This window comes from Lepus europaeus, chromosome 15 (assembly GCF_033115175.1).
Source record: "Lepus europaeus isolate LE1 chromosome 15, mLepTim1.pri, whole genome shotgun sequence".
Lineage (NCBI taxonomy): Eukaryota > Metazoa > Chordata > Mammalia > Lagomorpha > Leporidae > Lepus > Lepus europaeus.
Window position 1 is genome coordinate 91,754,327 of NC_084841.1, and position 15,601 is coordinate 91,769,927.

Here is a 15,601-nt window from a genome sequence, read left to right on the forward strand (position 1 = left end):
GCCTCCGGGCCGAGCCGAGCGCGCGCCTGGGGCCCACCTGCGCGTGCGCGCCCGGAGCGGAAGCGGAAGGGGGCGGGGCCTCGGCGCGCACGCGCAGAGGCTGCGGAGGGGGCGTGTCGGAAACAAGACTTTTGAAACGTTTGGAAACGCGTGGGGCTGAGAACCGCCGTTGGTGTCGGGTGCGAATTTCCAAAGCTGGGTGCGGTATTTCAGTGACGTCCTGAAAAGGCGTGCGATCACTTCTCCATAAAAATGAGTTTTTCTGCAAAACGAAGTGGGCGGGTAGCCTGGAGCCGGCTCTCCCACCGCTGACTTCGTGCGCCCTCGCCCAAAAATAAATTGCGTAAATCTGATGGAGCCGATTTAATTTTCTCCGAGAGTCCTGATTGTTAGGTTTTTTCCCCTTCCATTCCAGTTCCGCGAGCTCCTGCCTCCGTATGATCCCGTCCCTGACAGGCGGCGCTGCGTCACGGAGTTTTCCTCGTGCCAAGGTCAGCTTTGATGGTCAAGATTTTTTGGTTTATTTTCGTGTTTGCGTGATAGATCCTTTGCTGTGTTTCTTTTTAACGTATGAACCATTATAAGTGGTTCTGATAAATAGCTCCTAGTCTTTTTACCCAATCTTATGTCATATTTGGGCCATTTACATTTAATGTAAATTTTGAGATGGTTGGGTTCCAGCCTATCCTTTCATTAATTTTTTGTTTGTCCTATGTTTTTCAAGTCTGTTTTCCTGAGTTTACTTTGAATTACAGGGATATTCTTCAGAGTGCCATTTTAATTTATATATTGACTTAAAATACATGTCTGCAGTGGTTCGCTCTGCATTGCTGTAATGAACTACTTTTGAAGAAAAGCAGCTTATCTTGGGTCATAGTCGGAGGTTCAAGTCGGAACAGCTTTGGAAAGGGGCAGGTGGTGACGGGAGCACCAGGGTCTCGGTGGCCGCTGCTGCTCATAAACTCACCAGGATTCAATCCTGAGGACCCCAGCCAATGGCCTGACCTACTCCAAAGGTCCCACCTCTACAGAGCAGTTGGACTAAGTTTCCAGCCTCTTAACACCGTTAACAGAAGACTTAACCGTGTAGGGAGGGGGAGTCACATACGAACCATGGCGATGTCTGCATAGTTTTTGCATTTTTCTTAGAATTTTATACAACTTAAAGTGAAATACAGAAACCCTATGACAACATAGGCTCCTTTACTGTCCCCTTTAGGTGCAATTCTCATATATTCTACATCTGTAGAAACTGAAAATCCTATCACATGATGTCATAAATTTTAAGTTTTTTTGCAAGAGACACCGACAAGCAAGCTCCCAATGCTGGTTTACTGTCTGAATACCCACAATGGCCAGGTCCAGGCCAGTGCTGGAGCCAGGAATGAGATCCAGGTCTTCCATGAGGGTGGTAGAAACCCAGTAACTTGAGCCATCACCTCCCAGGCTGAAGTCAGGAGGCAGAGCCAGGAACTGAACCCAAGTGTTCCAGTGTGGGGTAGACGTGTCCTAGCTGCTACACCAAATATCCACCTCCTTACAGTTGTTTTTGAATTTCAGCACGCACATGTATTTCACCAAACATCTGCTTACCCATACATTTGCCATTTCTATTGATTTCTTTCCTTGCTCTCATTTTCCTTCTCCATGAACTTCTTTTAACATTTCTTCTAAGGCAGATCTGTGGACAGTGATTTCTGTTCGTTTCCCTTCTTCTGAAAATGCCTTTATCTCACATTTCATTCCTGAAGACTATTTGTTGAAGAAAGGATTCTGTGTTGGCTGTTGTTTTAAGCACTTTATAAATGCTGTTCCATTGTCTCTGTCTCCATGGTTTTTGATAACAAATCTGTCATCACTTAGCTGTTTGTTATCCTTTATGCAAAGTGTTGATTTTCTCTTCCTGCTTTCAAAACCTAGCTTTCTTTACATTTGGTTCCACCAATTTATGATGTGCCTGGTTGTGGTTTCTGTTTTCCTTGTGGGCATCTGCTGTGATGAACCTGCTTTAAGTAGAATTTTATGCAAATATGTCTTGACCAAAGTTTTGGAAGTTTCAGCCATTTCTTCAAATATTTTTTCCTTCCAATTTCTCTCTCCTTTTGGGGCTCCTAAATGTAAATCTTACTTACTGATACTGCCCTACAGTTCTCCCAAGTTGTGTCCAATTTTTAACTTTTGTATCTTTGTTTTTCAGACTGGATAATTTGTTGATGTGTCTCCAAATTCATGGACTTTTCCTTCAGTCATCTGTTCTGTTGAAATCCTCTAGTAAATTTCCTTTTGCTATTGTATTTTCAGTTCTAAAATTTCCTTTTGTAGCTTCTGTAGGACTTTGATCTTTCCCTTACTCCAGTGTTTACCTTTCCTCTCTGCAGGATGACTACAACAGTCTGGAGTCTCTCTGATTATTCCATCAGGAAACCTCAAAACCAACTTCGTTCATGCCTCTTCCCTAGCGTTGCCTATGTATGCCAAGAATTTTGGACTGCTTCCTGGATAGTCTGAGTGAGAGCCTTTCCTCTTTAAGTCTTCAGAAGGTTTTTGTTTTGTTTTAGCAGCTGGTTGGTCCAGTTAGTTTTGGACCACAAATGCTGGCCAGCTGTCTGTGGGCTCTGATTCCAACGCTAGTTTCCAGTGCTTTATGAAGCTGTTACTAGTCTGTCCTAATAGTCCATCACCCAGCAGCCAGCCTGAAACCTGAATGGTGGTCTACACTGTTTCACGTCAGTCTTTGCTCAGTTTCTTCTGGTCAGTTTCACACATGCACACCTTGGTGGTGGTCCCAGGATTTTAAACACAGATTTTATTTTCTTCAGCTCCCTCCTATTTATGATCCTACCCACACTCTTGAATTCCCAGAGATAAATTCTAGGTGTCCCTACTAGAAAGTCATAGCTTTTGCTTCCTCCTACCTCTCCCTGTGTCCCACCCTGTGTCTGCCATGACTTTACCAGTGGGGAGAGAAGGGCGCTACATACGTTTCCTGTTCCTAGACTCATGTAGAGCAGGTGAGCCCAGAGGCTCCACCTCTTACCCACGGTTCTGCAAGGCAGGCAGGGAGGAAGGCAGGGTGCTGCTCTTCTGAGGCCCTTGTGGAGCAGTACCTCCAAGGTCATTCTGTCCGCCTGACTTCGTGGCCCTCTGGTAGAGCAGCACCTTGTTCCTTGGATCCTTTCTGTGTCAGCTAGCAGTTCCCATTTTCCCATTAAGTGTCTGTGTGGGATTTCTTTTTACTCAGGTTGATCTGGCTTCTTGAATCTGTGGAGTCTTTCATCAGATTTGAAAATTCTTCATTATATCTAAAAATAATTGTTCTGTCCTACCCCGCCCCCATCCTCTGGCAGCTAATTAAACATGTTAGAGGAGCCAGTGTTGTGCATAGCAGAAAAACCACCACCCAAAATGCCAACACACATATGGGTGCTGGTTCGAGTCCCAGCTGTTCCACTCCTGTTCCAGCTACCTGCTAACGTGCCTAGCAAAGTAGTGGAAAATGGCCCAAGTCCTTGGGACCCTGGCACCCATATGAGTGTGAGACCCGGAAGAAGCTCCTGGTTTTGGTCTAGCCCAGACCTAGCTGTTATGGCCACTTGGGGAGTAACCAGCAGACAGAAGATCTATGTCTCTCCCTAACTCTGCCTTTCAAATAAACAAACTTTTTCTAAAAATGTTAGTGTATGCTCTAGATAAGGGTACTTCAAAAAGGTCATGAAAATGGAATCAGGAGATGTTTTGGTTTTAAATCTGGTTTCAGTAATATACATCTTCCATGAACTTTTTGAAGACCTTTGGTCTATTTTACTTCCAACTGTCACTCCACCTGCATTCTGGATAATTTCTCCTGAGCTCTCTTTCAGTATAAACTCACCCACTGGCTGAGTATTATTCTGCTATTAATTCTGTTTTCTGAATTTTAATTTTTATATAAGCTTGCAATATTCAGTTATTCAGTTATTCTCCAAATGAGCTCCATCACTTTTTAGTGTTTATTTTATGCAGTACCCTCACACTTACCTTTATTTCTTTAAACACAAAAAGCATACAATACCCCAGTTTCTATGATTGTCTTCATTGTCCTAATTCTTGCTTCCAGAATCTGGCTTCCTTGTGTTCCTACTTATTGTCTACTGTGTGTTAGTCGGTGTCCTAATTGAAGGGTAGTTTGAAGCTACAATGGAAATACCTTTCAGCAGACAGGATGTAGAGGGAACACCTTACACCAGGTGTAGTGCATGCGACGCTGTAGACAGTGCAGGCAGTCCTAAATGTGAACGTTTCATACGCTCCACTGCCATCCTGCAGAGGCAGCCTTTGGGGGTCTCAGCCTGTTGGGCAAAGGTCTCCTGTTGGATTCAACACCTTATAAGGGCCTTGTAGCTTTATTGTCCACTACACCATAAGGGTGTCACAGTAGGAGCCCATGCTCACTTTTTTCTCTTTACTTTTGGGCGGGGCATTCCTTATTAAAATATCTTTGATGCTTTAAGAGGATGTAATCAGTTTTGGTTGTTTTTAAAAAGAAGAGCATGGACCTAAATATCCTAGCATGCAGTTTCCAGAAACCTGCGTCTCTGTTCCCACACAGATAACATCTATTTTTTCTCTTGGCATTCTCTGCACTTAGCACATGGGACTTGTGGCAGGGAATCCATAAATTATCAATTTAAGCAATTTTTATCTGAAGCTGCTCAAACAAATCTGTATTTGTTATTTACTGTTAGTTGCTACATATAACAAAACTTCAGTCTCAGGTTTGTTTTGTTGCACAGCATCCAAGGGTCAGGAATTCCTAAGCAGCTTCACTGGGTGGTTTTCAGGAGGTTGTGGTCAAGATTTTGGCAGACACTGAAATGTGGAGGTTTGACAGGGGTTGGAGGATCCACTTCCACTCCACGTGCTGGAGGATTCAGTTCTGCCCATGCCTGCAACTCCGTCTCCTGAGCGCGAGTTACCCAGTGGAAAGGGAGGAAGCTGGAGTGAGACAGGCATACGGGGAAGAGGGAAAATGCACAAGAGATAGGAGCCAGAGTCTTCCACAATGTGCTCTCAGAAGTGACCTCCGTTGTTACTCACAAAGACCACAATGTACAGAGTGGGAGGGGACGGCGCAAGGGTGTGAGTACCAGGCAGAGGGAGTCACGGAGGCACTTTCGGAGGTTAACATCTTATAAAACAGAACCCCCCTCCCCCACAGGCATTATATTCACAGCCTCATGATAAAGTACTTCAGTTAGACCTATTTTGTCATATGTAAAAATAATGAAAACAGAGTTGTGAATTTTATTAACGCAAATGCAGAAAATGCTTCCCTAGAGGAATTCATTTTAAATCATGTGTCATTAGAAACTAAAACCAAAACAGAACATTAATTGAGAACAGGACTGGAAACTACTGAAAATATGATTTGGGAAAAAATACCAATGTGTCAGCTAGGTGGTAAAAGATACATTTAGATAGCAAGGGCTTAGTGTCTCATAGGAAAACAAAGTTTTAAAAGGCAGTTCAAACAAAAAATAACATCAGTATTTTGGTCATAAAGTTGCTAGGAAAAATATTTCTCCTACTAAAACCTGTCATAATTCCAAATATGTATTTTTCTCGTTTCTGTAATTAAGGTGCTTGTGTCAACCACTGAGTAAAAAAGGTCTTACAGAAGCAATGTATCTCTAAGATTCTAAATGTAAGCCATATAACCCAAAGCAAGTGATACTGTAAAATTGTGTTCTTCAGCCTGCTTCATTTTTCATAAAAGGGAAGATCAGCAGGAATGTACTTCAAAGTGTGTGTGGAAAAGTGGAATTAAAAACTAAGCAACAGAATTTTTGAAATCCAGGCATAACTTCTTTTCATAATACGTATTTTCCATGAACTTCTGAGTATTCTCATACAGTCACTGTGGAAAACAGTACAGAGGCTCCTCAGAAATTGAAAACAGAACTACTGTATTATCCAGCAGTCTCACTACTGGGTATACATGCAAAGAAAATGAAGTCAGTGTGTCGAGACACCTACACTCTCATGTTCCCTCCAACACTGTTCGTTAGCAGCAAGATGGAATCAGTCTAAGTGCACATCAGCGGATAAATGGAGGAGGACACTGGCACAAACACAGGATGGAATTCAGCCTTTAAAAAGAGGGTCCTGTGTTTTGTGACAACATGGATGAACCCGGGGGACGTTACGTTAAGTGAACTAAGTCAAGCCCAGTAAGACAAGTACTGAATGGTCTCATTTATATGGAATCTAAGAAAGCTTGTGCTCATAGAAGAGAGGAGAATGCCGGTTGGCAGGGACTGGGCTGGGGAAGAGGACTGAGGAGACACTGGTTAAAAGATACAAAGTTGCAGTTACGTGGAATAAGCTCAAGAGATCTACTGTACTATACATGGAAATCTAGGAATGTCAGTGTATTTTATACTTGGAAAAGATAAGGGAAGGAAATAAGACTGTTTTGCTGCTACTGCACCTAAATCTTGGAAAGATTCATAGGAAAATGCTTTAAAAAAGGGTTACCTGTTGGGACTGGGGAGTGGAAAGATTAAGGGTGGTGTGTATGTGGTGGGAGGCAAAACTTAACATTAGGTTTTAATATTTGTTTTGACCTTTGGAATCATGTATAACATGAAACTTTTCTTAGTTCACACACACACAAAAAAACAGTATAGGCTGGAAGTTTGTTTTATTTCAAGATATTTTCTGTAAAATTTGAAACACATTAAAGTTAGCATTACTGTTAAAAAATAAAAGTTCTGGCCGGCCCCGCGGCTCACTAGGCTAATCCTCCGCCTTGCGGCGCCGGCACACCGGGTTCTAGTCCCAGTTGGGGCACCGATCCTGTCCTGGTGGCCCCTCTTCCAGGCCAGCTCTCTGCTGTGGCCAGGGAGTGCAGTGGAGGATGGCCCAAGTGCTTGGGCCCTGCACCCCATGGGAGACCAGGAGAAGCACTTGACTCCTGCCATCGGAACAGCGCGGTGCGCCGGCCGCAGCGCACCTACCGTGGCGGCCATTGGAGGGTGAACCAACGGCAAAAGGAAGACCTTTCTCTCTGTCTCTCTCTCTCTCTACTGTCCACTCTGTCAAAAATTAAAAAAAAAAAAAAGTTCTATTCTTTTTTTTTTTTTTTTTTTTTGACATGCAGAATGGACAGTGAGAGAGAGAGACAGAGAGACAGATCTTCCTTTGCCGTTGGTTCACCCTCCAATGGCTGCCATGGCCAGTGCACCGCACCGATCTGAAGGCAGGAGCCAGGTGCTTATCCTGGTCTCCCATGGGGTGCAGGGCCCAAGCACTTGGGCCATCCTCCACTGCACTCCCGGGCCACAGCAGAGAGCTGGCCTGGAAGAGGGGCAACCAGGACAGAATCCGGCACCCCGACCGGGACTAGAACCCGGTGTGCCAGCGCCACAAGGCAGAGGATTAGCTTAGTGAGCTGTAGCACCGGCCTAGAAGTTCTATTCTTTATATATGAAATACCACAATCTAGGCTGCTTATTCCAGGGAGTTGAAACACCAGTCTGCTCCTTTATGATTGAATTAAAAGGTGAAATATTCAAACACCAAAGACTAGTTTAAAAAGAAAATTCAGTCCTTCTACAAGATTATATACTCCTCGGATTTTCAACTCTTTTCCAGACAAGCTTAACACACCCACTGCCACAGGTCCTCAGGGTTCCGTCTCATTAGTCCCTGCCACCTGGTCACAGTCCCTGTCTCTACGGCAGCTATTAAAAACTGCTGCTACATGTTAATGATATGCTTCACACATTTGACTCCAAAAGGGAGAGAACTATTTTATTGATCTTTCAACAAATGAACCCTAATAAAGTGCTCTGTACATATCAAGTACACACACACAGTTTGTAAGATAGCTGCATATGTCACTTCATATTTCAAAATTCAGAGAAGAGTAGTATTAAAAACCTAAGACCAAAAATAGATCATTATAGACTGAGTACATAGAGCCACTGTACTTCTCACCCTTCACTAAAATTTCAAGTTAAGTACTGATGTGAACAACACGACTGAAGTGTGTAACGATGCAGTCAGGGCCGTGAACTGCCTCCACACAGAGCGCTCGAAGATGTGCCTCCCACCCTGAGGGACGCCACTCCAATTCTAGCTGAATGTGAAGACTTTATGGAGACAAACCCAGAGCTATTCATTCTGTCATGGCAGAGGCTAAAGTAAATGCCGTTTTCTTCAACTGTGCAATTACTTCCACTGCAATATAAACACACACTATACGATGAAAACGTTTGATGTGCAATCATTTTTATCTTACACCATCTCAATAAATTTCACAGGTTATAAATATGCTGCTATTTTATTTGACATCTGCAACATTTTACACTGTTTATAAAGTAGTTGTTTCCAGAAGACTGCCTTCTCCTTCATCCCATGTCTAGCTAGTTCTGCAGGTGTGGTTCAGTAGGGAGGACATGCCCAAACTGATTAACATTCTCAGTCTCTCCTAGCCTGACACTTCAGATCCTGAGTTATAAACTTGATTTGATCTTCAAGTTGAAATGCTTCATAAATATTTTTCTTAAGAATTTAGTACAGTTTCTTTTTCTTGAGATACACAATGAGTGTTTTTGATACAAAAACATTTCATGTAACAAGAAAAACCGTCAAGCTGGTTACATTTCATATACCTCAAATGACAGAATATATTAATAAATGCCCTTTATTTTCTTTCTCCCCTTTCCCCATGGCCCCCAATAATTTTTTTTTTTTTTTTTTTTTTTTTTTTGCTGTTTGAAGAGGAGAGCTCTGTCAAGTTTCAAATATAAAGAATTTAACTTGTGTTAATATCCTTTTATAAAAATAACCAGCATATAAAGAATTTAAAGTATGAAAAAGTTCCTTAGGGTTTCCAGGAAATTTCTAAAGATTAATGTGAAAGTGAGAAAAAGAAAGAAAGAAAGAAAACAAACATCTGCTTCAGGCTGCACCTGTGGCTACACCATGCCGACCTCAAGGGTCCCCGGCCTGTTCTCAGACACTCTCTGAGGTGGTAACCATACTATTACGCTTTGGAAGAAGAGGAGGAAAAATCATGTGATACAAAAATATTGACTGTGTATAAATATTAAGGATTTATAAAATACATACCAAATCATATGTTCTTTGCTATAAAAACAACATAAATACAGAAGCACAAAATCTTGAAGCACCCACACTTATTTTAACAATACCCATTTAATCAGGAAAATTATATATACGTATATATAAAATAATTTGAGAAGAAAAAAGGCAAAATTCTGAATTTAATCCAAACAGTTTTTCTAATCATGGAGGTAGGTCTCCACTCCAGTTTATACAAATAAGTTATCAGCTTTATTCAAATAATTCTGCGATCCTGAAACTGGCCCGTGCCACTGAAATACACTGACAGACGTCAGAAGTCAGCGTTCCAGCTGGCACACTCGCAACACAGACGTCTCCTTCCCAAGCAAAATCTGAACAGCGCCTTCGTTAAAATCCTTCTTGGCATGAAGAGCTACACCTAAGTGCAGATGCTTTGGCTTAGCGTTTAAATAAGAGTAAATGCTACAAATGCCTTGAAGGTAGAAGAAATTCTTGTGTTTTTAGTAAAGCTCTAAAAACTGTGGACCCCTCAAATGTTCAGATACTTAAATATTGTGCTCATGTTTTAAAAATATCATGGCTGCCAAAAAGCAAAGCATATGTGTTTTGAACACCAATCATACTTACTTTTAGTGTTTGTGGCATTTCAGCTTCAGCGCTAGCAGTAGGTTTAACAAATCAGTTTGCAATGCATAGTGGGGAACATCTTTTCACTAAAAAAGGTTTTCTAAAATGAAAAAGACCAGTTCTATTTCTAGCGGTAAACTAGAGCCGGCAGTCCCACCGTGGATCACAGGGATCAGCGCACTGTCCAGGTCATTCAGGTAACGTTGAGGCAGAAGCTGGCCTGCAGACCCTGCCTGAAATTCCACCTGGAAAAAACGAAAAACCTTGATGAGCTAACCCTAGAAAATGAGAAGTCTTATTTACTTCAGCAGATGGATAAATTTAAAAGATTTTAGAAATTCAGTTCAAGCATGTTAATGAAGTACTTGGTATATTATTTATAAAAACTATATTCTTCCAGATTTTCTTCTTAGAGCTAAGTTTTTAAAAAAATTATTTATTTTTACTTAATTCAATGTGAGAGACAGAAACAGAGATTTCCATCCACTGGTTCACTCCCTAAATGTCCATTAACAGCTAGGGGCTGGGCCAGGCTGAAGCCAAGAGCCAGGAATACAATCCACGTCTCCCTTGTGGGTGGCAGCGACTCAAGTACCTGTGCCATCACCTGCTGTCTCCCAGGCTGTGCATTAGCAGGAGGCTGGAACCAGACACAGGCTGTGAACCCAGACACTCTGATATGGGATGTGGGCATCTTAACCACTGTGCCAAATACCTTCCTCTATTCTCCCATACTCCCTTTTTATTCCTTTTTAAAAAAACATTTATTTTTATTTATTTGAAAGAGTTAGAGAGGGGATGAGAGCCAGAGATCTTCATCCACTGGTTCACTCCACAAATAGCTGCAACAGCAGGCACTGTGCCAGGCTGAAGCGAGGAGCCAGAAGCCAGGAGCTTCTTCCAGATCTCCCACGTCGGCGCAGGGGCCCAAACAGTTCGGCCACCTGCTGCTGCTTTCCCAGGTGCATTAGCATAGAGCTGGATTGAAGTGCAGCAGCTGGGCCTCAAACTGGCATGCACATGGGATGCTGGCGTCACAGGTGAAGGCTTAACCTGCTGCACAACATCAGCCTCTCTCTCATCCATCTACTATACAAGTTTACCTGTCCCTCCCACAGGTATCTTAAGTAGAACTGCCACTACTTCATACTCTAGGTTCCTTCTCCAAGAATACCTAAACACATGTAATATGCTAGGGGTCTAGGCTTGCATGATTACCAATATTATCTATATACAAATCCTAGGGTTTAAAAAAAACTATTTAAAAATATTTCAAATGCATTTCAGTGTTTAAACTGAAATTTAATATTGCTGGTGAAAATTACATTTTGAGGCTGGCACTGTGGCATAATAGGTTAGGCAACTGCCTGTGGTGCTGGCATCCCACACGGGCACCAGTTTATGTCGCGACTGTTCCACTTCCAATCCAGATCCCTGGCGATGGCCTGGGAAAGTGGTGGAAGATGGGGCCGGCACTGTGGCGTAGTGGGTAGAGCCACTGCCTTCAGTACCAGCATCCCATATGGGTGCTGGTTCAAGCCCCGGCTGCTCCATTTCCAATCCAGCTCTCTGCTGTGGCCTGAGAAAGCAGCAGAAGATGGCTCAAGTCCTTGGGCCCCTGCACCCGCATGGGAGACCTGGAAGAAGCTCCTGGCTCCTGGCTTCGGATCAGATCAGATCTGGTCGTTGCAGCCAAATGGGGAGTGAACCAGTGGATAGAAGACCTTTCTGTCCTCTCCCTCTTCCTCTCTCTCTGCCTCTCCTCTCTCTGTGTAACTCTGACTTTCAAATAAATAAATAAATCTTAGAAAAAAAATAAAGCGGTGGAAGCTGGCCCAAATCCTTGGACCCCTGCACCCATGTGGGAGACCCAGAGGAACTCCTGGCTCCAGACTTCAAATTGGCTCAGCTCCAGCCACTGTGGCCATTTGGGGAGTGAGCCAGAGGATCAAAGACCTCTCTGTCTTTAACTCTGCCTCTCAAGTAAATAAATGAACCTTTTTTAAAAATTACACTTTACTGCATTTGACTGAAAAATTGTTAACTGCTTATTCAAATAAATGATGATCAGGTGCTTCCTTGAAAACGGGGCTTTGAACAATCTGATGAAAACAAAACTTCTTTCCAGTAAGCAGTGTACAGCAAAACCTCACGGAAGACAGCAAATCTGCAGCTCAGGAACTCGCCCTTGTTAGATTAGCCACTCCAATGAAGAATTTGCTCTGAGAATCCACTACGTGGTATGTTGGAAACAATTACAAAATAAAAATGCATAATACCTGTGAACTGAAATTTCCAAGAAAAACAAACGGTTCTCCTATGTACGATTATCATCATTGTCAAGAGAAGTGCATATTAAAATAATATCATCCTATTATTTTTAACGTATCAAACTGTCAAAGTTCAAAAGCTTGATTATGGGCCAGTGCCACAGCTCACTAGGCTAATCCTCCGCCTGCGGCGCTGATACCCCGGGTTCTAGTCCCGGTTGGGGCGCCGGATTCTGTCCCGGTTGCCCCTCTTCCAGTCCAGCTCTCTGCTGCAGCCTGGGAAGGCAGTGGAGGATGGCCCAAGTGTTTGGGTCCTGCACCCACATGGGAGACCAGGAGAGGCATCTGGCTCCTGGCTTCGGATTGGCGCAGCGCGCCGGCCGTAGTGACCATTTGGGGGGTGAACCAACGGAAGGAAGACCTTTCTCTCTGTCTTTCTCTCTCTCTCACTAACTCTGCCTGTCAAAAAAAATAAATAAATAAAGAATAAAAAAAGAAAAAGAAAAAAGCTTGATTATATATGGTTCTGATAAGGATGTAGGGGAAAAGCTCTCTCAGAAATTACTGTCTTTTGCAATAAAGCAAATGGAAACCACTATGCATTGTGAAATAAGCCAGTTCCAAAAAGACAAATATCAAATGTTTTCCCATTTTGTGAGGTACTTGATGTATAGAGTACAAAGCTGACACTTTGAGATTTGATTGTTGTTTATAGTCCTTGTCTTTACTCCTGAGGAACAGTGATTTTTCTACTTGCTACCTGTTGAATCCTTTATTTAGTGGAGGGTTAAGCTTGTGATTATAAAGCAAGCTGAAAGTATGTCAAAGAAAATAACAGAAAAATAAGCAAGGAAAGAAGAGGGAGGGTGGGAGTGAGGGAAGGTACAGTGGGAAGTATCATTATGCTCTTGAAACTGTATACAGGGGTGCTGGTGCTGTGGTGCAGCGTGCTAAAGCCTTGGCCTGTGGCGCCAGCATCCCATATGGGTGCAGGTTTGAGTCCCGGCTGCTCCACTTCTAATCAGCTCTTTGCTGTGGCCTGGGAAAGCAGTAGAAGATGGCCCAAGTGCTGGGACCCCTGCACCCGCGTGGGAGACCCAGAGAAAGCTCTGGCTCCTAGCTTCAGCTCAGCCCAGCTCCAGTTGTTGTGGCCAACTGGGAAGTGAACAAGTGGTTAGAAGGCCTTTCACCCTCTGCCTCTGTCTATCTGTAACTCTGCCTTTTAAATAAATAAAATTAAAAAAAAAAAATTAGAGGGAAGGTAGAGTGGGAAGTATCATTATGCTCTTGAAATTGTATATAGGGGGGCCAGTGCTGTGGTGTAGTAGAAAAAGTCACCACCTGCAGTACTGGGCATCCCCTATGAGCGCCAATTTGAGTCCTAGCTGCTCCACCTCCAATCCAGCTCTCTGCTAGGGCCTGGGAAAGCAGAAGACAGTCCAAGTCCTTGGGCTCCTGCACCTGCATGGGAGACATGAAGAAGCACCTGGATCCTGGCTTTGGATTGGCACATCTGTTGCAGCCATTTGGGAAGTGAACAAAAGGATGGAAGACTTCTCTTTCTCTCTCTCACTCTCTCTCTCTGTTTCTGCCTTTCAAATATATAAATAAATATTTTTTTAAAAAAACCCTGTATAGATGAAATATATAAAAATCTGCTCCCTTTATATAAAAAGGAACAATTTTTAAAAATCCCCAATGGAAACATAAAATGGTATGCCCTCTATCTGGGCAAAATGTAATATCTACTGAATCCATGGCTGGACCTGGTAAATCCACTTATAGGAAATTTTCCTATTGATATATAAGAGAAATATTGTGAAAAACTTAAATGTCAATCTATACATACCAAATATGCATGAAGAACTAGCTAAATTATGGTACATTTAACTAACTACTACCACACCACAGTTAAAACGAGTATGTTCTAGTAGGTACTATCTCTACAATATATTAAGGAAGCATAGTAAGAAAAACAGTGTAAAAGAGAGAATGGAAAGCACACACACCTCTATAAGCACACGTAAGAAATGTGTGACACTGAGCAGAGGGAAGACGATGATGGACAGAGGGCTGGGAGTGGAGGGCGGGAGGGAGATCTGCCCAGGGCCGCTTCTCTCCTCAGCCACTGGGAACCGTTTACACGGCAGTCTGGCATTACTGTTTCCAGGGTCCATTAACTAAACAGAATGCAATGTGAATGCTACTCTCTGGACATTTCAGTGAGGGGTCCTGATACATATACACACTTCAAAACGTGTTCAACTTGCAAATGTGAGAATACAGAATCTAGTCAGAATCTGTAACTTTAAAAACCCCTCAGGCAGGACAGGAATAGAACAGGGGTCAGCAAACTATGACGTGCAGGCCCGAGCTGGCCCTGCTGGGTGGGCAGCATCTCCCTGGGGCACAGCCACACCCACCTGTCTACAGGTGTCAGTGGCCACTTCCCACTATGACCGCACAGCAGGGCAGCCAACAATGCCCAAAATACTGACTGTCCGGCCTGGTACAAAAAACGTCTGCTGACTCCCTTGTGGAGGTTCATAGAAACAATGGACGTGAAGTGCAGAACACACATTTGATGCTCAATACACTTTAGTTCCCTTCCTTCAGCCCCAAATGAAAGGAGAAAGAAAAACATTCTCATTATCTTAATGTGTGATACTTTCATTTCAAACATATATCACGAAACACGGCTCACCCTGTCGGTGTCGATGGAAACTCTGAGTCCAATCTTACTTATCCTGCTACTCTTCAGAGTTTTCAGATGAGGGCACAGTGCAGCGCTGCAAGCCATAGCTATTTCCTTGGCAAACTGGTAACGAGGTGATGAAACAGATGTATCCTGGTCCTTTACAAAGTAGAATACCTGAAATTTATTTAATTAGGAAACAAGTCATAATTAAGATTAAAAACAACTTGAAAAGTATAACAACTGCTGCTTAAAATTCAACTTAAATAAAATTCCACTAGTTCCATGAAAATCATTAGTTGAGATGACTTTATGTGTATAGTCTGATCTATTTAAAAAAAAATCTTAAAAAACACATTTTAAGGATTATTGAATTGTCTCAGCTATTTTTACCTAAATTAACTTGTGGCAATAAGAGCCTTGGTAACTCAGCTTAGAGACAGGTATAAGTCCATCCAATAAGAACATCTATATGCAATTAAGGTCAAACAAAGTAATAATGTTCTGGAGTTTCTATATTCTCTCTGGTTTCTATCCTGTACCTGCATAGAGTAATAAACAATACATAAGAACTTAATAACACTGATTTCCTGATCAGACAGGAACGACGAGTGAGAACCTGGATGTAAACTAAGCGGTTGGGAGTTTGCAGCTCTATAGTTTTGTATCCTCTAACTTTAAAAAAATTGGAGGAGCTGGCACTGTGGCATAGTAGGTAAAGCCGCCGCCTGCAGTGTCAGCATTGTCAGCATCCCATATGGGTGCCGGTTCAAGTCTCAGCTGCTACACTTCTGATCCAGCTCTCTGCTATGGCCTGGGAAAGCAGCAGAAGATGGCCCAAGTCCTTGGGCCCCTGAACCCACATGGGAGACCTGGAAGAAGCTCCTGGCTCCTGACTCCGGACTGATGCAGTTCC

General features: G+C 42.9%; 1 protein-coding gene across 4 annotated transcripts in view; it reads right to left on the reverse strand.

Annotated features, from left to right (window-relative positions):
• Nucleotides 1-8,307: 8,307 nt before the first annotated feature.
• Nucleotides 8,308-15,601, reverse strand: part of ZFYVE16 (zinc finger FYVE-type containing 16) — a 61,714-nt gene continuing 54,420 nt past the window's right edge. For all 4 annotated transcript variants that reach the window (XM_062212492.1, XM_062212491.1, XM_062212489.1 and 1 more), the window contains 2 exons: nt 14,695-14,862; nt 8,308-9,965 (listed from right to left, as the gene is read on the reverse strand). In XM_062212492.1, coding sequence (XP_062068476.1) covers nt 9,807-9,965; nt 14,695-14,862 — 327 coding nt within the window. In that variant the 3' untranslated portion in view covers nt 8,308-9,806. The remainder of the gene's footprint in view (nt 9,966-14,694; nt 14,863-15,601) is intronic.